Source organism: Erpetoichthys calabaricus, chromosome 7 (assembly GCF_900747795.2).
Source record: "Erpetoichthys calabaricus chromosome 7, fErpCal1.3, whole genome shotgun sequence".
NCBI lineage: Eukaryota > Metazoa > Chordata > Cladistia > Polypteriformes > Polypteridae > Erpetoichthys > Erpetoichthys calabaricus.
Genome location: NC_041400.2, coordinates 122,561,310 through 122,583,390, shown reverse-complemented (window position 1 = coordinate 122,583,390; position 22,081 = coordinate 122,561,310). Strand labels below are relative to the sequence as shown.

At 35.5% G+C, this 22,081-nt stretch overlaps 1 protein-coding gene across 9 annotated transcripts in view; it reads right to left on the bottom strand.

Moving 5' to 3' along the window:
• ppip5k2 (diphosphoinositol pentakisphosphate kinase 2) overlaps positions 1–22,081 on the bottom strand; it is a 273,516-nt gene that overhangs the window by 20,196 nt on the left and 231,239 nt on the right. For 3 of the 9 annotated variants that reach the window (XM_051929852.1, XM_051929856.1, XM_051929853.1), the window contains 4 exons: positions 20,581–20,700; positions 19,686–19,748; positions 5,279–5,425; positions 4,960–5,085 (listed from right to left, as the gene is read on the bottom strand). In XM_051929852.1, the coding sequence (XP_051785812.1) occupies positions 4,960–5,085; positions 5,279–5,425; positions 19,686–19,748; positions 20,581–20,700 (456 nt within the window). The remainder of the gene's footprint in view (positions 1–4,959; positions 5,086–5,278; positions 5,426–19,685; positions 19,749–20,580; positions 20,701–22,081) is intronic. The other 6 variants (XM_051929854.1, XM_051929858.1, XM_051929855.1 and 3 more) reach the window with 3 other exon arrangements.

Sequence of the window (22,081 nt, the reverse complement as noted above, 5' to 3'; positions counted from 1 at the left end):
CCACCCCTTCACAATGCAAGCAGCAGAGATGCGAAGTGGCTGGCGCACAGCACACCCTGGGTTGGGAGGGGGGGGGGGGCAAAGCCCCCAATTTACAAAAATAGAAAGCAAAATTCCAAAAGCAACTCTTCCTTACAACCACTTATTATCAATTAAAACCTTTAAAGAGGAGCCTTCAGCTTCACACATCCACCCTCACAGTAACACAGGTCCAATATTAGGGCACCGTCTACTTATTTTATTCTAAGTTAGAATTGCTTAATTCTAAGCAGAACTGGACTATAAGTGACCTCAGTAATATATGATTTTTCAAATGGAAATTTCATTTTCTTAGTATCATTTGAATGTTTGCTTTTCACCACCTTGGGATATGCAGTTTTAAGTTCCTATGAATGATTAATTTAATTTTAAAATTGTTATGCTTTTATGCATCAAATTTTTATTTCATTATACATCTACAAATTTATTTCCAAGTAATTATACATTTTTATGAAGAAAAAAAAAACACTTCAAGTCTGTTGAATGTACTCAGTTAATTCATTCAAAAATTGCAGAAACTTTACTTCCTCTTTTTAACAAATAACTCGTCTAATGCTCTTCTTTGGAACTGAAAGATTTTTCAAAAAAAGCTTTACTCATTATTATTGCCGAATATTTGGTCACTATGAGTTTGATTATCAGTATAAGATGCAAGTGTTTTTTTTTTATTTAAATAGCTGAAACACAGGTAAGTTAGATGTCTTGCTCAGGCAACAAACACAGTAAGGCAGAGGAAGGAGTTGAACTAGCAACTAACAATGGCCAATACACCAGTTGATCAGGCGTACCGGATGAAATTCTTCTTCCTCTATGGATTTTGAGAAAATCATTTTACTGGTGTACTAAGAAGTAGTGAAAAACTTGCAAACACATTTAAATATAAAATACAAAATGTGCATGCAAAACAAAATATTAAATGTGATTTTATGTTGGTGATTTAGTGCCTTAAAATGTATTGTATTTGTGTATGGACTTGTATGTGAACTGTGTATAATAAGTGAGCCTACTCTTTGGGTTATTCTCTTAGAGTGCTTCATGATTCAACTTGATTTGTGAGTCACTGCTATTAGGAAGAACAGGAAGAAGTCGAGTCTTGTGCTGGGAAAAAGTTTCAACGTGGAAAGTACTATACAAATCATTATAATGATATTTACTGAAACTGCCAGAATTTTCTGTTACACTGCGATATGAATTTTAGCCCATAGTTTACACTCCTCCTGACAACCTTATTTTCTAAGGTTCAGTGTCTTAACCACCACATCATACTGACTGCCATTTTCTATATCCAAATAATAGTGTGGTTAATGTTTGCAAAACACACTACATAAAATGCTGATTAATCAACATAAAAAACAAAACTTATTTTTATGTATTTAACTGTTTACTTTTTACATTTTTCCAGCACCTACAGTATACAGTGTTGATAGCTTGTGAGGGGTGGTATTAAAGAAAGTATCCATTATCACTTAAACAGAATAATCTGCTATTGGTTACATAAGAAGTACATAATTTAACACTAAATTAATTTTGTGATATGTTCTAATAACATAGTTATGCCCTGATAAAATAGGTTTGCAAAACTTAATGATGTCCTATTTGTACAAGAAAACTCAAATCTGGTAAATCTCCATCCTAGAATGAAGTCTGATAGTATTGCAGTGTATTAAGCACTTCTATAATCTTAGAATCAGGATTCAGAATAGATAAGTGAGCTAGAGTGGCTTCCATGATTCTTACACAAAACCTGTTCAATGAAAGGGTACTTTACAAAGCACAGAAGAATAAAATTGAGAAAAATTGCAGCAATGTGCACAAGGCAGGAGCCAGTTCTGGACAGGATATCAGCCCATCACAGGGTACACTCACCCATAAATACAATTTTATCACTTCTTAGTTATTTTTTCTTTTTTGCTAGAATTCTCATAGTGAAAGATAATGCACAATAATGCTTGCCTTACCACAAGTACTGAACACAACTTGCTCCTTAGTGAAAGGAGGTGCATGACCTAATGTGAATGCTCTAATGTTGCTTCTACTTTGTATTATTTTTTAACTTCTTATTGGTAACGACAATTAAAAGGTATATATTAGTGTTGCTCACTTCAAATTTGTGTATTTTAGAAGAAATTGTAGGCCACAGATTGCCATCAGAATTCTCTAATACAATACTATATGCAGTGTCACCCCATATCAAACTGATACTCTGGGTGGAATTTTCTCAACAGCTTCTGTAAAAGGTCGTAGTTAATGCTGATGATAGCATAGCTGCTTAAATGTTGTTGTGCCATGAAAGAGCTCAATTTTTCAAAAGTGGTTGCTACAATCCAGAGGGGAACCCACAGATTTTGACACTTATTGGTATTTAATTGCAATGATATACCAATTTGTTTCCTTGTGATTAGAAGTACGTGGCACAGTGCAGTTTTTCAATAAATAATTACTTCCTGGGAGGTGCTGGCTCCAATCGGGTGCATGCAAGCACACTACACTACACTACACTACAGGGATGTCTGGGGTGCTTGGCTACTTGTCAGATGCCAATCTGGTCATTTAAAAGAAGCCTGCATGACAGAGAGTGGGTCAGAACAGGAAGAGAAAAAAAAGGAGGAGGTTAAAGAAACAGGAGAAAGAAGGCAGGATTGGGAGAAAGAGTCAGGGCAAAAGAATGGAGGCAGGCAGCCGGGACGAATTCCAAGAGAGCAGTGTGTGGCTGCCTGTCAAGATGGGATTGAGGTCCTAGCTGAGCAATTTGGTGAGCAGGAGTAACACACTTCTTCAGGAGGGCTCCCTTGCAAAGTCGAGGGATGGGAGATGGAGTTGGAGGAGTGAGGCTTATTGCAATGACATGCCTGGAGCCTGTGACATCACCAGGGGCATGAGCCAGTCAAATGGTTGGTTGTGCCTGTCAGTAAGATGTCTCCTCTGACTGCAGTATTCCATACAGTTTAATGGAAGAGACAATGGTTTTAAAAAAGATGCACCAAGGCTTGTGAGTTTTTGATAGAACTGCTTCCTATCTGTGATTTGTAGCCATGTTTTAATGGAATTACTTATAACCTTCACTTGACACTTTGGTTTTACTGGATTATTTATTTATTAAAGGAGGATTTTATTCACTGCACTAATTAGTCATTTTGTTTCTGTTTGGATTTAACAAAAGCACTGACACTTCTGCACCAGCTCTTTGCTGAAGGTGTGTGTCCTCATTTGCCTGGCTCACCTCAGTCTATGACTATCAGTGGTATAGGTTGAAGAGGCTCCCAGAAGCAACCAAGGTGATTGGAGCCAATCCAGACTGTCACATTCCTCTATAAATGAAGGCCTAATTAGTAACAAAAATAAAAATAATGGTCCAGGGTATCAATGTGCTTTTACTCTTTCTTACTTAATATAACCAAAAGTATCATTTGTGACGTGTTATACAACAAAAACTTTTTTAATACTACTACTGTTAATAATAAAGATAATATAATACAACTAATACTACTAATAATAATACTACCCAATGCGCTTAATAAACTAACTTAATGCAGTAAATACAAGCTCAAAATGAAGCTCAGTATTTACATATTTAAAAAATGAGCATATGAGCACCTACACTTTATTTATGTATAAAGTTAATTTTGTCCTTCTAATGACAGTAGATAGTAATAATGTGTTAACTAAATCAGTAATGTTGGCTGCCAATAAAATTAACCAACAGTTGAAGTTAATCTGAGCTAGTTGCTCTTTTTTTTGAATGTCAAAGTTGCTTGCATGGTGTTTTTCCAAAATTCAGTCAATAACTAACTATTCAGCAAGACAGCCTGCTCTTGTGAAAAGAATGGAGATAAACATCATCAATTCAGGGTGGGAGAGGCAAGTTCATTGTACTGTATCTTGTGAATGTCAATGACAGAATAAATGACAGAATAAAACTGAATAAAAAAAGCAAGAACTTTTGCAAGCAACCCAAATTTACACCATATAACGATATATTATTTACCTTATAAAACTCCAGGCACCTTCAGCTACATCGGTAAGGGGGATGCGATAGCAGGCTGCTTGCTGGTTGTGCAGACTGGCACATTTGAAAACAAAAGACACTAATGGAGAGGTGCAAAGTAATTTAAGGTGGCCTGGGATTACAACTTTTTTTGTAGGCTTCAGGGATTCTAGAGTTAATCAGGTTAAGTAAGGTTTGCCGTCAGCCATCTCTTAGAATTACTGGGCTCAGGAAAGCAAAAAGCCATCACAGGCCCAATTTGCAGTTACCAATATACTATAATAAAAAGAAAACTTGTGTATACATGGGGATGACAATCTAAGTCCACACAAACAACCAGAACTCAAACCCAAGGCACTGGATTCACGAGGAAGCAGCACTAACCAAATAAACGTATTGTTTAAACAGAAATCTTATTTTTTAATATATAATTTATGTACTTTATTTAGCAACATATAGACCTTGCTTAAACTTATACAAATATACTATTAATATACACAAAATACTCAACATGGTGTGGCTCTGCAAACCAAAAAAAAAAAAACATACATTAAGCTTTATTTATTAGATACATATATCATCTTTTCCTGAATGGCTAAAACATTTGCTATTGCTGATATGATAAATTAATCAGAAACAATTTAGTTTTCCTGATTCCCTTATATATTATACATGTTTTGCTTACAAAACAATAGAGATATGTAGTACTACATTTCACTATGGTCTTATGGAGACTGCACAGGGTACCACATTAAAGGTCTTACAGAAGGGCAACATGGCTTAGAGACAAATCAGGGCTACAAAGACAGAAGACCTTTAAATCTGGTAAAACAGAATGCTGCCCAACTATAGTTTTTTGTTTGTCTTTTTTTACAGACTTTAAAAATAACGTGTTTTAAGTTTTTAAAGTGGTACTCAAACAAAACCATACATACCAATGGCTCCCATACTTGTAGCCTTGTTCATTGACTGAGTGAACGGAGATGGCAGAATCTTGGCAGGAGTATAAGTATTTAAAGATGACTTTCTGCTGGAAGATGCACCAAAACTTACAGAAGAAGCTAAAAAACACACACACAATTCAGGTTGTTTGTAGAACATTTAAATTAAAAATACCAAACAGGTAAAGCCAAAGTAACTAATGGTAATTGCAAGCCACAGAAAGACCATGATAGATTGGTGAAAATCACACATAAAATAAAGCCAGGAAGAGAAGAATTCACTGACAAATAATCCCATTCCATATCTAACTACCTGGGGAAGATGTTGGTGTTTCCAAGAATGTTTCGTTAGATGATGCAGCAACAGAAGCCAAAAATTCATCCACTTGCTTAAGAGACAAGGAATTATGGAGGGTCTCAAGAGGGCATATTGAAGGTACCATGGAATACAACTCAAACCCTAAAAGAAATCATTTTAATGGATTAACAAAAAAGACTTGACAGATGAAAGCATGTGTTCAAAGCAGCCAATGAAAGCATGACCATCTAAATCACAAACACTGGTTTGAGAAATGGAAACATAACTATCAGATGCATATGCTGCACCTGATCAAACAATAACAATTTACAGAACATAAAACAAAAACTAAAACAATAAGGAAACTGAATTGAACTCAACAATAAAATAAACCGGTAACTCCACATATAATTCCAGGACCTAAATAAACTATTTTGTTTTTACTTACCTTAGGCTACAATGTACAGATATTTATTCTGTACACGCAACACTTTAAAGTTACTTTTAGTATATAAAATGGGAAGGAGTATCTACTAATTTTACTACTCTTAGTAGTGTTGCTAAATGTCAATAAAAAAGAATCATTATCTAGAAAGTAAAGAAGAATATTCACGTTTCATGATATTCAAAGAAACGTCTAATAACAATCTCTCTTAATGCTCTTATGAGTGGATTTCAAAAGTGCTGGGTCTGTTTCAAGATTTGTGCCAGTGTTAATGGCATATACATGCCACTGCCGTGCATTTGCTGCTTAGTTTTGCTTTGTTAGGGTTCTGTGTGTGTGTTTTTTTAACCCAATATCTAAAATATTACAATAGATATCTATTCAAATACAAATCTGCTTGTCCTAATCTTGCAATACCTTCTGAAATCCCAAAATAGTATGGAGATTTACACACCATTTATGATGCCTGCTTAAGTTAAGTGCCTATTTAAAAATAATTGTGATTTGGGTGCTAGGCTGGCAAGAGATTACACCTTGGTACAATGAATGATAAAGTCCTGCATTAGGCATCCTTGGGGAAACAGACAGGACCACTCTGGTAACAGAAAAAATTTTCCTCATGCCATTATGGGAAGAAAGGTGCTACAAAAAAGGGCTGAAAGCAAAAAATATACTGCAGGATACAGTGGGATGCTGTGTAGCATATGCAATTTAGCAAGTGTGAAGGGTGCCTGACATTAAGTTCAGATAGGGAGGAACATCATGAGTTAGAAAGTTGTCATAAAAACAACTGAACAACATAAGGCAACACACAGTTTCAAGTTAGGAGTTGTGGAACCATGCTGCTCTTTCAAAAAAAAAAGGGACTGATGGGAAGACACTCCACACTAGAAAGCAGACAGCATGAAGGAAACCTAAAAGACCCAGTCCTTTTAAGTTAACTTAGGGTGTAAAGGTTCTCAAATGTTTTAGCAAAAATAATCCTAGTATGGTTTTTAAAGCTGCCTCAGAGCAGAGCTCCTTGAGTTTAGATTATGGATAAGAGTTGGGACAAATGCTCAAGTGAAACGAGGAAGAGGTCACAGTCAAAAGAAACACTGAGAGAAAGAGACAGGAGATACGAGGAAAGGAAGAGATTGATTACATAGTACATGGTAGGTAAGTGTGAAAGTGGTTGAAGTGGTATCTACTGTTTTTTACATTGTTATCCAGTCCTTGAATACATATACAAGAATTAAGATATTAATATTTCTGGATTTTATGGCCTCCACAGCATCATTTAAATGAAAGACACCCCTCAATACAGAGGAATGGCAATGCATGTGTAATCATCTAAAACTGTTATTCACTTAAACACTAATATTCTAAAGCACAACACTACAGAATTGAACATTTGGTAAACCCAGCAGTTAATATTGAGGAGAATGCTTGAGAGAAAATTCTAAATTAATGATGTCTGTGTTTTAAACTAATCAAATTAGATAATTAATCCTGAGTGTTTTAATTTATAGCAAACTATCTCTTCTGTGAGCCTTTGAGATTATAGTAAGTCAGGTATACATCTTAAAGCACACTTAGTATGTGGTGGCTCTGAGGCTAGGGATCTGCACTGGCAATCGGAAGGTTGCCGGTTCGAATCCTGTAAAATACCAAAAGGGAGTCTGCTCTGTTGGGCCCTTGAGCAAGGCCCTTAACCTGCAACTGCTAAGCGTTTTGAGTAGTGAGAAAAGCGCTATATAAATGCAAAGAATTATTATTGAATTATTATTAGTATTGATAAATTTAATTTACAACACTAATAATTTAAGACAGTAACTGTGATATTTCTGTTGAATTATTGTAATGTATACAAAGTAGACATGGTGAAAAACAGAAGCAACAACTGTACTGAAGAAAATACTTAGCAAAGTAACATGGACAATAAATAAATGTCTACACATGAAAACCTGTGTTAAAATCTGTCCAGGGAGTATTTGTTACTGAAATATTAATTTGCAAATTTAAAATGTTTAATTGGACATCACCTTAAAACTTAATTATATTCAGTACAGGCCAGTATAACATTATCAATGTACAACTCCAGATTTTGTATTCTTTTAAGAAGGGCTGAAATATGTTGCCATGAATAGAAGGCCTAGTCAACCCAGCTCAATGCATTGCTACCGTAACCCTCACCTGAAAGAGAGAACTGGAAATAATGAAGGTCTTAAATAACACATATTGACCGTTATATTTTCTGATGTCCAATAATATAACAATAGCATTTCAAACCCGCTTGATTCATTTCATTTTTACAGGGTTCCAGAGCCAATTTTCACAGAATTAGGGAAAACACTGAAAACAGTTCTTGAAAGGTCTCAAGTTCACTACAGGTCCTTGAGTCATACACATGTGCACAAGAAATAAGGGACACTAGGAAATGGTCAATTAATGGTTAACATCTGAAAGGAAATGACAGAGAAAACCTCATGCATACACTGGGAGAACTTGGAAACTCCACAAAAAAATGACAAGGTATGGTATTTAACACTAGAATTACCAGAGCCTACGAAAAAACTCGTATATCCGGCCCACCTTAAATCGCTTCTTAAAACCTTTCTCACCTCTCCGCCAGCGTCTTTTGTCATCTAAATGTACTGATAAAGACAAGCTGCCAGCAGCCGGCTATTCCATCCCCCCAACGACTTAGAACGTAAACAAGCTTTTCCCAGCTCTTGCCTTGATTGATTACCTGGGAGTGAAGTGGAGTTTTAGAGTAGAAATAATAAGATTGTTATTTGGAACACACGCATTTCATATGTGTTGCATTTCTACAGTAATCTGTGTAAACACATTGTTAAAACAGAAACGTGTTATATATTCTAGTAGCAATTGACAAAATGTAGGCATAAACTATATAATGTATGAATACTGAAGTCCAAATATCAAAGAAACACTTTCACAAAAGGTACAAAAAAAAGCCACCGCCAAAAAAACCCGCCTTAGTGTGAGACATTGATATGAATTAACTATCACTTCTTCCGTGGCGTAACAGTATCAGTCGCTGACTGGGAATCAGAAGCTCATGAGTTCGATCCTGTACAACTCCCATTTGAGAAGTGTTCTTATTTTCACTATTTTAGAATAAAAAGATACATTTGATTTCAGTCTGTAACAGCTGGTGTAATTTATGATATTTGTAAAGGTTAGCTTTATTTTTTTTAAATTCACTTTTCATTGTCTCAGTCGCGTTCAGGATCCATCCCTACCGCCCCCCCACCTGACACCGCTGTTTTTACATAAAGACTCGCTATAGTTCAGCAGTGTATCACGATACATACGACCGCGTGTTTTTTTCCCCCAGTATTGCCAGTCCCCATGTGTTGCTGTATGCTGTTTCTTTTGTACTCCAGGACATGCAGAGGAAAGCATAGTAAAGAGCAGTAACTTCAGCGCTATATGCAATCATCAGACACTCCCCATCTGACACTGCTAAAGCTCTGCAGTGTACTTGTGACTGCATTGTCGTACCAATGCTTGCGAACTGAAGTGTCTGCATGCACTTTTCGTGGCATTATACGTGTATTTTTGAGCATGCCCATGTAGCTCAAACACAGGAACATATGTTGATGTAAAAGTATAACAAAACAAGTGCACTTTTATTCAAGACTATAACCGAAGAAAAAAGAAAGCAAGTTATAGTAGGTGGAATGCTAAGAACTGCTGATTTCCATTCTGTGCTATATAACTGTTAACATTTGAATCTGATGATTGCATATAGCGCTGTCTGATTTAGTGTGCGCAAGAACATGCAGGTGGCCAGTTGCTGAGTGCTACAACGCACATTTTAAAAAAAGAAAGAGACAAATATATGTGACGTTTTGAAGAAATCATTTTATGACGCGAATAGTACCAATCAGAAAACATCGTCGAAGTAATGCAATATTATTTGAAAACGAACAGCGTCAGGTTGGGTGTGAAGTTATACTGGCGCTGTTTGAGTCAGATCAGAAGCTGAATAAGCTGAAAAAGCTCATGTTCTGACTCTAAGTAAAAAAGCATGAATTAATCAACAGAAATAACCGCGATTGACATTTTAAGGTTAACGATTTACAGTGCATACCAATTTATAAATTCAATGTCCGTTTGAGGAAAAAAAAAACACTTTCTTCAAAGCTGGGAATCGAACTCGTGTCTCTGTGGCACAGTAAGGCAGTGGTGCTCCAAGTCAGCAAACCGTCCTTATAACTTATTTTTTTCAAGATCCATAACACACAGACAGACAGAGCACTGCATAATACAGAGACAGACAGGCAGAGATATACAAACAAACAGGGAAGGCACATGTACTGAAAGAAAAAAAAAATCAACATGCGCGTTGTTTCTGCAGCACTGAATAAGCTCCCCCAATCTGACTCTCTAAGTAACAGCGCAAGTACAGACACAAATCAAGGAGTGAGTGGGGATCGAACCAGGATTCTTGATTACACTTGGTTTGCGTCTGTACTTGCGCTGTTACTTAGAGAGCCAGATCGGGGGAGGGGTGATGTTAGCGCGGGTGCGCTTATTCAGTGCTTTTTCTTTCAGTACGTGTGCCTTCCCTGTTTGTTTGTATATCTCTGCCTGTCTGTCTCTGTATTACGCAGTGCTCTGTCTGTCTGTGTGTTATGGATCTTGAAAAAAATAAGTTATAAGGACAGTTGTTCATGTTAATTGCAGTCTCAATTGTTAAAAAATATTTTAAAAGGAGCATCCCACATGAAAATATAACGATCTCATTAACTGACAGTGCATACCAATTTACAAATTTTATGTCCGTTTGAGGTTAAAAACAAAACAAAGAAGTAACACTTTATCCCCAGCGGGGAATTGAACTCATGTTTGTGAGGCAAAGAAAAGCTACTCGGTCTGAGAAGCAAATCTTAGCGCGCTACGCCACGGAAACTGTTATATGGTGTGTGAAGCTTTTGTGGAAGTGTTTATTTGATCTTAGGAACTCGGGCTTTACACATTCTACATTTTGTAACATTTATTACTAAAATATGAAAAAGTTTCTGTTTTAGCAATGTGTTTACACAGATTACTGTAGAAACGGAACACGCATGAAATGCAAGTATTCCAAATAGCGATCTATTATTTCTATTCTAAAACTCCAGCAGTTCAGTCACTCCCAGGTAATCAAACAAGCCATGAGCTGGGAAAACTTAGTGAACGCTCTGCGATGGTGGGGGATGGAATAGCCGGCTGCTCGCTGCTCCTAATAATCGGCGCATTTAGAAGACAAAAGAGAGGTGAGAACGGTTTTAAGGTGGGCCGGATCTACGAGTTTTTTCGTAGACTCTGGTAATTCTAGTGTTAAACCCCAGACACATGAAGCCGTAGTGATACCACTGTGCAACCCAGCTATCTGTCTTCTAGAGATGCAGAGGGTTTTTAAAAAAAAATAAAATTAAAAAAATAAATAAACTAAGAACAAAGGACTGACGAACCATGTATACTGTATCAAACAACTTCTGCCATCTTCTCAAAAGATTTATTTATATAATAAATTGACTATGTTTTCCGCACTTTGATTAAGGGAGGCTGAGCCCAATCCCTTCCAAAATATATAAATAACCATGTGTTAACTGTAGGCTTGTTTGTGTAATGAACCACAGTTCATATTTTATAATTGTGCCAAACTGAGTTATGCTCCAATGCCAGTACCAGATTGTGAATTAATGCCATGTCAGTCATATTATTAATAAATGAGGAGCATACTTTACACATAATCTCTAGTGATATTCACATAAATGCACGTGAAACCAGACACTAAAAGACTTCAGTCATAACTCAAGTATCTTTAGGTTTGGTTATAATTTTATAATAAACATTGACAAAGTGCATCACTATCAAAATATCTGAATATAATCTTTTATAAGTGAATCCACTGTCGGTATGATTTTATGGTTAAGAGTGTGAAGTGACTGCTATGGAAATAAAGGTAAATTGATTCTATGTTGTCACTAGTGCACGACTTTGAAATCCTATTTAATTCTAAGCTGTTATGGGCTGAAATCCCCTGTTGAGAATTCAAATAAAGCAGATCATACCAGCTGCACACAAAATGTGACAATTTAGGTCCATTATTATAACATTTTTATTCTATTTCTATTTTAACAGAACAGCTTAATTGTCATTGAAACATATGCACCACAACAGTTAACAAGAATGACCATCATATAAATTGATTTAAAGAATGACGGACATGTAGTTCTTCATTATAATTAAGGGAAGCTTATTTGTATGGACAACCTAAAAAGTGACATTTCCTTGCAATAACCAACAGTAATATTTTAGTCATGATGCCACTGTAGCTACTCAGTTATTAATGGAAACCATTAAACATTTTTCACTTAATATTTGGAATTGTTAGCAGCTATAAGTGTCACATGTTAGATATTCTAATTCAGTTTTTAAATTTGCTTGCATATTTATAAAGATCAAACTCAGTGGGTTACATATTGGATAATTTTCCTTTGTACTTTACAGCATATGGTGTTTGGATTTATCTGTGTATACTTCCTACTAGCCCACTGCCCAATGCCAATCTCCTGCTGTGGTAAAAGCTATTTGCAACTCCACTCACTCAGTACTGGTTTAAGATTTTTTTTCTTTTTTATGGAAAGCAAAGTAACATATCAAGTCATATCAACATCTCACAGTGCTACAATGCTAGAATGATGCACAATGTTTTAATGATCATGGTAAAACTTAATGAAGTCCAAGTTTCCAGAGGTGGCTCTTTGCTTGGAGGTTTAAAATTTTTGAAAGTGAGAAAAAAAATCTAAATTCACATATCAATGCACCAGTAATCAACAACATACTCAAAGAAAAGACAAATACATTTGTTGTAGAGGTATATACTATGGTTCTGTCTTCACATGAAAGAAAAGCCAAGAAACAAGTATAATGCCTTGAGAAAGTACTTGACATCCTGAAATTTGGCAAAATGTGCAATATTTAATTTAATGGATTACACACTGAACCATTAAACTTGAGAAAATATATGCAATGACCAATTTAAATCTGAATTTTACTGTAAAAAGAAAATTATTGAGACCAGGAACAAGAATAAATGAAAATGATAAAAAATATAAATAAACACAACTATTATGTACAGTGCATCCGGAAAGTATTCACAGCGCATCACTTTTTCCACATTTTGTTGTTACAGCCTTATTCCAAAATGGATTAAATTCATTTTTTTCCTCAGAATTCTACACACAACACCCCATAATGACAATGTGAAAAAAGTTTACTTGAGGTTTTTTTGCAAATTTATTAAAAATAAAAAAAACTGAGAAATCACATGTACATAAGTATTCACAGCCTTTGCTCAATACTTTGTCGATGCACCTTTGGCAGCAATTACAGCCTCAAGTCTTTTTGAATATGATGCCACAATCTTGGCACACCTATCCTTGGCCAGTTTCGCCCATTCCTCTTTGCAGCACCTCTCAAGCTCCATCAGGTTGGATGGGAAGCGTCGGTGCACAGCCATTTTAGGATCTCTCCAGAGATGTTCAATCGGATTCAAGTCTGGGGTCTAGCTGGGCCACTTGAGGACATTCACAGAGTTGTCCTGAAGCCACTGCTTTGATATCTTGGCTGTGTGCTTAGGGTCACTGTCCTGCTGAAAGATGAACCGTCGCCCCAGTCTGAGGTCAAGAGCGCTCCGGAGCAGGTTTTCATCCAGGATGTCTCTGTACATTGCTGCAGTCATCTTGCCCTTTATCCTGAATAGTCTCCCCGTCCCTGCCACTGAAAAACATCCCCACAGCATGATGCTGCCACCACCATGCTTCACTGTAGGGATGGTATTGGCCTGGTGATGAGCGGTGCCTGGTTTCCTCCAAACGTGACGCCTGGCATTCACACCAAAGAGTTCAATCTTTGCCTCATCAGGCCAGAGAATTTTCTTTCTCATGGTCTGAGAGTCCTTCAGGTGCCTTTTGGCAAACTCCAGGCAGGCTGCCATGTGCCTTTTACTAAGCAGTGGCTTCCTTCTGGCCACTCTACTATACAGGCCTGATTGGTGGATTGCTGCAGAGATGGTTGTCCTTCTGGAAGGTTCTCCTCTCTCCACAGAGGACCTCTGGAGTTCTGACAGAGTGAGCATCGGGTTCTTGGTCACCTACCTGACTAAGGCCCTTCTCCCCTGATCGCTCAGTTTAGATGGCCGGCCAGCTCTAGGAAGAGTCCTGGTGGTTTCGAACTTCTTCCACTTATGGATGATGGAGGCCACTGTGCTCATTGGAACCTTCAAAGCAGCAGACATTTTTCTGTAACCTTCCCCAGATTTGTGCCTCTAGACAATCCTGTCTCGGAGGTCTACAGACAATTCCTTTGACTTCATGCTTGCTTTGTGCTCTGACATGAACTGTCAACTGTGGGACCTTATGTAGACAGGTGTGTGCCTTTCCAAATCATGTCCAATCAACTGAATTTACCACAGGTGGACTCCAATTAAGCTGCAGAAACATCTCAAGGATGATCAGGGGAAACAGGATGCACCTGAGCTCAATTTTGAGCTTCATGGCAAAGGCTGTGAATACTTATGTGCTTTGTCAATTTTTTTTATGTTTAATAAATTTGCAAAAATCTCAAGTAAACATTTTTCACATTGTCATTATGGGGTGTTGTGTGTAGAATTCTGAGGAAAAAAATGAATTTAATCCATTTTGGAATAAGGCTGTAACATAACAAAATGTGGAAAAAGTGATACGCTGTGAATACTTTCCGGATGCACTGTATATGTTTCAGATGTGGGCAGTTATTATGATGTACAGAATTGTAAAATGTGTGTTTGTGTATTCTTATATTTATGAGGCATTACAAAGAATTTAACATTAACAATTTGAGTTATACTTATGAAGACATGCTTAATTTTATGTGTATTATGAAGCAGATATATGGAATTTTCAGCTTTATGCAGTATGTCCGTCCCTACATAAGTTGCAGCTCTAATTGTTTTGTACTATTGTCACTTATCTGTGGGAGATACGCAACTAGGAATCTTACTATGTACATAAGACTATAAATTTGAACTTGAACACTGAACACCTTAACAACACTGAACATTATGCTCAATATCATAACATGTATCTACAATTTTTATGAAACAAATTTTAGTAAATGTTCAATGAAAGAGAATTTCACAGAATATAATTACAAGTAGTAGGTGTTTATGATGGACAGGCAGTACTTGTGAGGATGTTCATCCCTGCACCTGTTACTGGGGTTCAGGAATGCAATTATACCCAAGGTTACCAAAAGAAGCTTGTCAGAGATTGTTTCAGGAAATTTATGTGGCATTCCTAGCTCACTGTATTTGAAGTCAGGAGATGGATTTCCTTTAAATTTTTCCCCCCTATGATTATCCCATCCTTGTGCTTTGCCCTTAACAAATCTCCTACTTTTGACATAACTTAACATGTTTTTTTTTAATTTTTGATTTGTGGCATACATAGCTGTTTAATTTAGATTAGTGTTGTAACAAATTTTAACTTTAGAGCTAGTTAACTATGCACCCACAGTATACTTACTGTATAAGCTGCATATTTCATGAAAAGTATGAATGGAAGTTTCAATTTATTCTCAATGTTGAAAACACGTAAAAAGTGCATATGAAATAATGTTTTAAAATAGTCACCTTAACAATAAAAGAGTAACTGTGCAAGACAATTTCAACTTTTTTGTTCATTTTTTTAAAATGATGTATTAAATTAGGAAAGCCTTGAGACAAATATTATACAAAGGAAGATAATTATGAAACCATTGAAACAAACTGAAAACAAAACAAGTACAGTATAGTTTAATGAAGCAAACTGCAAAATCACATGACAATTTATTATATTTATTAATTAGAATCTGTGTACAGATGCAGTGGTGCAGATTGTGTACATTTTTCAGTAGCACGCTAAGGCCAGAAACACTAGGTAAAGTGGTACACTACCAAGTAACAGCAATTCACCTAGCTCTAAATTGGTTTGGATGAATCACTTTGCTCTTTGTGAGTCTTAAACAGCCAAATTCAGACACGGAGCACAAGCATGTGCCTGTTATCTGTTTTTTGTGGTATACTTTAGCATATTACATATACTTTTCCCCTATGATTCCATCTCTCTCATTGTTTGTTCTAGGGAGCTTGACATAAAGGAAGATAGGTAGCTGATTTAACCTCAAAAAATGCTTCTCAGTTGTAAAGCATGCCTTTTTACAATGTTACACTAAACTTTGCATCCCAAACCAAGTTACATGTGAAAATCTCATACTATAGTTAATGGATAAAAGAATGACCATCTCTGCAAGGCACCACATATACCAAACAAGAACAGAGTGCTGTTATCACTTTTTATTGGTGTGCAGGTGGAAATTATGTTTTGCCTCTGCAAAACCGCCTAATGTATGGACTGAAAAGAATCACAGGTGAAGAATTATCAGGTCATTTTCACCATTGCTCACAATAAACTTGTAATATTGGTGAAATTTTTTGTACTCATTTTTAAAAATATGTTTTGAGTACTTCTTCACTTGTATGTTTGTTTAACTTTTTTCTTATGATACAAAATAACATTTTTGCAAAGAGATCTTCAATTTGTTATTTTTCTTTTCTTTTGACCAAGCTAAGCTGCCTTTTAATAATGATTTTTAAGATAAACTAATGAGAAAAGATGGTAAGGTTCTTTGTGAAATCAGAAGTCAGTTGTCCAACAAGTTAACTTAACTATGATCCCCGTAAGTGGTTATGATGGTTTAGGGCTATGGATCCTAAAATTACTTAGACCTGTTGTGTTCTAATTAGTATGAGGTCCTCAACGATCCTAATATTTACACTGAAAGGATTTAGGAAAAATCTGGTGTACCAAATTTCTACACAGAATTGGGAAGAATATGCAAATCCACACAGACAGGCGCCAGTTCAAATATTGAATTCAGGTCCCTAGAAATGACTGGAAAATACTTATTATTACGTAAGTTCGCTTCATGTGTTACCACAAAAACTAAAAATTGATTTTAGAAGACAATCTCAACTTTTGGCTACATTTTACTGAATTCTGATGAAAAGGATGCAAGCAGGACCTATAAGAAAGTAAATCTAGGTATAGATGCTGGTCTTGCATTTTACATCACTCTGAAACCTTGGGTAAAATGTATGAATGATTATTGCCCAGAAGCACTTACTTCTGAAATGCCTCCAAAGTAAACATCAACAGTACTACAACACTTAGTTTTGCTACAGTGGCACCAAGCAGACACAGCAGACTCCGGTCTGGGTCAAAAAATGGTTTGCACATGCACTAGACTGAATCTCACAGTCAGGGCTCAAACCAGCTGTACTTATCAAACATACTTTAAGAGAAGATGGGATATAATGTGATCAGTTAAGCCAGTTAATGCTTTGGTGAAGATACTGCCAGTCAGACACTGCCAGGGATGAGGAGCATTTACACTCTTAGGGAAAAATAATATGCCAATATACAGTATAAGAGAATCATTTCCTTTATTAGTCATGAAATGTAGTTGGTTACCAGAACTAGGGAAGAATCATTCTGATATCAAGTGTCAGGACCAGCCTAATGATTTCACTATAGCAGAGTATCATGTATTAGTAATTTGGAAATCACTATTACTCACTTGATGCCGCAAAGTTCAATAATAATCAAATGATATACTAAGAAATTGTGCCTTTAGCTGACAGGCAAATGATCCAGGAGACAAGCAAACACTAAGTGATAGCAACAACTTTCTGATTGTGTCAGACTAATGACTAGTGAAAAACGTGGACCTACAAACAACAATAATCTCTCTGCCTGTTTATAAATGTTAGAATTTACACTCAATAATGAATTCTAAACAGGCATGTACTGTGTCCTGGGAGATTTTCAATAGATAGACTTGCAAAGAACATGCTTCAATTATGAATAACCTTTCTACCTACCAGATTGTCACTACCTTGTTCTGAATTTCTCAAACATATCAGGTCATAACAGTTTGATTAAGTCCAGGATCACAGTTCTAGCCCCATTAGTTCATGAGTAATAACATGATATATATCTTTATATTATTTTGCTTGTGTCCATCCGTGCTCGATGTAAACAACGGTTGCCATAACTATTGTATTCCTTTACAACAGCAGCAACGAATCTGTGTTTTGGTCTTATGCTTATCTTCAAGTCTTCAATTCTTCAATGTCACCAATTATCGACTGTGGTATTTGAATGTTTTTTAGGTGCATACTTTGTTACTGACCGAAACTTCATTATGACACTACCATTTTAAACCTCCTCTTTCCTTCACTTCAATGTAAGCCTCGCAATAAAATGAAAAGGCACATACAGCCTAGCTGCGACCAACATAAACGGTCTCACCAGCCTACACACTCACACCAATGCACAGAAGCAGAAACATCTACATTATGCCAGACCAACTAGCACAGGCAAGATGCATTAGAACAACAAAGACAATATATGACAAACTACAGAGCGACATTATCCGTAGATCAGCGCCTTTTATTGGCTAACTAAAAAGATTACAATATGCAAGCTTTCGAGGCAACTCAGGCCCCTTCTTTAGGATTACATCTTGCCTGAGTTGCCTCGAAAGCTTGCATATTGTAATCTTTTTATTTTATTTTAGTAAGCAGGTCTGGACACAGACTTATTCCGTAGAGGTACCCCCTGCCCTGCAAATATTTGTATTTCCTGACATGAATGTTACATTTAGCAATAGCAATATAATGGAATTATTTTCATCTTGCTTATTAAACCTATTTGATTAGATCTGCAAAATATATTTGTATCATAAGAGGTAGTATATTTTACTGCTCAGTGTGGATTTGCTCCCAAAAAAAGATAAACAAAAAAGTAAAAAAGGCCATGGTGAGCAAGTAAAATGATCTATCTGAATCTATATCACTGGATTGTATACAGAAAACAGACTGATGTTAATATAATGTAGTAATATAGCATTGCAAGTATAAACCCATGACAGGTGAAGAAAAAAATAAATCAGGATCTAAATCACTTGCAGATGACCATGTCAATAATGATGCCTTTCAAATAAATGAATCCTACAACTCTTTGTAATCTCTTCAGTTTAGCAGACATCAAAGTTCAGGCACTAAACTGAGGATAAAGTTTTACTGCATAATCCTGCACATGTGTACACACCAGGCCTATACTCTGGTTTAACCTTGACTGTAAAGCTTTTCATGTTCAGAGAAAAATGCAGATTATGTATGTATTTAGATGTTAGCATGTAAATAAAAGCAAACACTCTAGTAGAATAATAAAAATACTGGTATATACTGTAGTATGTAAATGAAATATACCATGATTAATAAATGTTCTTTGATAGAAATGTGGAAAAACTAGTCAAAGTAATGATGCATAATGAAATCTACTGACAGAGAAATATTTTTAGTGTGGGTGAGCAAGCTGGTTCTCTCCAGATGGGATTTGGGGGCTTGGGGTTCTTTTCATATATTCTGACAATCATTTGTTTTTGAATCCATACCTAAAGAATCCTTTTTAATTTTTGATCACAAGTAAGCTATGTCAGTGAACCAAATTTGTGCTGTGCCAATATTTCATTTGGGAACTGCTATTACATTTTCTTTTTTTTATGGCTATGTTTCTTTGTATATAAACTCCTAACTTGCAAAATTGAAAAGAATCATCAAAATTAAACCATTTATGACCAAGATAATTTCCTTACATAAAATTCATTCCACCATTTTAATTGAAAGACCTTTAATATGCATGCTGGAATATAATGACTGATAATGTTGGGATGTATAGTGAATTCAATTATTTTTTAGACATGAACATTCTCTCAAGCTTTAGTAATGTTAGAGAGAGGTGGAGCTAATAATCTAAAGGACCTTTTTACTCCACAAGCAAAAAATAAGGTATGAAGCAAGGGAATAGTCTTTTAAAATAAAAGCAAACATACCATTGGTTGGGTGTCGAGCAAATGAGATAGAAAATCTTTTAACAGCAGAACCACGTGTAGCGTCTAAGAAAGAGAAAAACAGGTACCTGGAATTTAAAACAGCTACCAGAAAAAAGGGAATAAGAGGAATGACAGTTTAGGAAACATGCAAAAGGAAAAGAAATTGAAGGTTGATTTAGCAAGGATAAATCAACAAGGGACAAAGAAATAATAATAATAAAAAAAACCAAACAAAAATAATAATAAAAAAAAAACACAAAAAGACTGGTCACCAGTGGTTACCGGAAAGCGCATACTGGAAGATTATTGTGCATATGACCCTTTATTGTGTTGGTATGTATAATGTTAGTTAAATGTTTTGGGACTTGAAATACATACATGCAAAACTATGTGACAGATTATGACTAGAGTGTCCCTGTGACCAATCCAAGTTCATTTTACTTCAACAGTAGTAGCATTATTAATAATTAGAATGATAATAAAATACTCTTTCAAAACAAACACATTTACATTGGTACAATTAAGCATATATCAGAATATGACAAACTGGTTAAAAAAGACACAGTCACCAAACAAATGGTTCAATAACTGACAGTTACATTTTAAGGAATCCTGGAATTCTTTAATTATTTGATAAATATTATAAATCACTATTTTTAAAGTAGATCATATATACTAATAAAAATATATATGTATGACTTATCATATGAGCAAACATGACTAAAGAAAATGATTGCTTTATGTAACCATTCAGACAAGTTTCTTACTAAACCTAGAGAAAATGTTTACAGAGACCCATTATGTTAATGGGAATGAAAAAAAAAAATTCTAGGATTCCTTTTTTAAAAATGGCTTAATATTCATCTTTTGATGACGTGTGCGTGTCTGCACGTACCATCTAAGAAGCCAGATGAAGTCAGCTTTTTACGATGCGTACGAGCATAATCCTGTAGATTAGGTGCGCTTGAAGAAGCCCCGAGCACAGTAGTGCTAAACAGACCCGCACAATGAGACCCTAATAGAAGTTAGAGAAAATACATACAGCAACCAGAAGTACTGCCATTTAGACCTGGACATACATGCATCATGCATTTAAATAAGATTTTTGCCACAGTAAATGAAGCCTACTTTCAGGAGCCTATTGTTTTAAAAGTAATGTTGGTAATGTCATTTGGTACTTTTGTAAGTATCACCAGTGATAAGATCACTGAGTTCCATTTGTGTTATATATTTCAAAACAAGGTCTGCTTTAATCAATTTATTGTAAAGATTAAAAAGTAAATGTGTTGGTGTGGTTAACCCAATAAAAAACAATTTAAAAAGCCTGTTGCATCAACAGATGTACATATTCTTCTATGTGATAATTATCACTAATTCTCCATTATTATTATTTTATTATCATTATTATTATTCTCTTAGCCCTCTCTCTGTTTGCACAAAATGCATTACATGTTTATTTTGGGCTAAGAAAATGTAACTACATGACATGGACAATATAGAAAAATATCTACTACTCAAAAACCCAATCTGAAAGAAACTTAACTCAAAAAGGTGGTCAAAGTTACATTCTGTGATATTAGTTTTTAATAATAAATAGTATTAAAGATTTGCACAACCCTGCTTGGTGCTTGGTGAGTTATCTTGGAAATCATCAGCCAATTACAAGTGATGAAGTATTAAAAATACAAATTAAACACTTTTTTAAACTGCATTTTCCATCAAATTTATTATATAGGGCTATTTTATAAACATTGGTTTTTATTGAATGTTTTTAGCTGAAAACAAATGACACATACTGCATTTACATAGGCTACCAGCTTTTAGTTATAACTTGATATATGCAGATTACTAATAATTCTAAGACAAAGCCACTCTATCTGTATGTTAACTAATACAAGCAGGTCTTTGTTGTTGCCCACATATAGTTTGTCATTCAGAATAGCAAATACCATAAGTGAAGAGCATTACCAGCATTAGTGGGGTGTTTAAACAGTAGTCAAAAGTGACTTGGGCAATGTGGCAATAATCTTTCATTTTGTAAATGTTATACAAATTGTGTTACTATACACTGCAAGCTTGCATTGCTTTCTTTTTACTTGCACTAAAACAAATACATATAATACACAAACAGCTCCCGAAACCAGTAGATTTTTGTTACTTGAACTCGAACATCAAGCAAATCATAGTGCCTCATGTTAAAAAAGATGAATCCATTTTGAAACAGACAAGTCATTTACTGGGGCCAAAGCATGCAAAGAAATAGCTTGCGTAAAAATATTTCAAATGCATAAAATAGCAAACTAAATATCATGAGTTTAGAGCCAAGTGCTAGAGTTGTTAAAAGTTAAAATTACTAGTAATTCATAAAATATGTAATAATTACTGCATATGTTTTA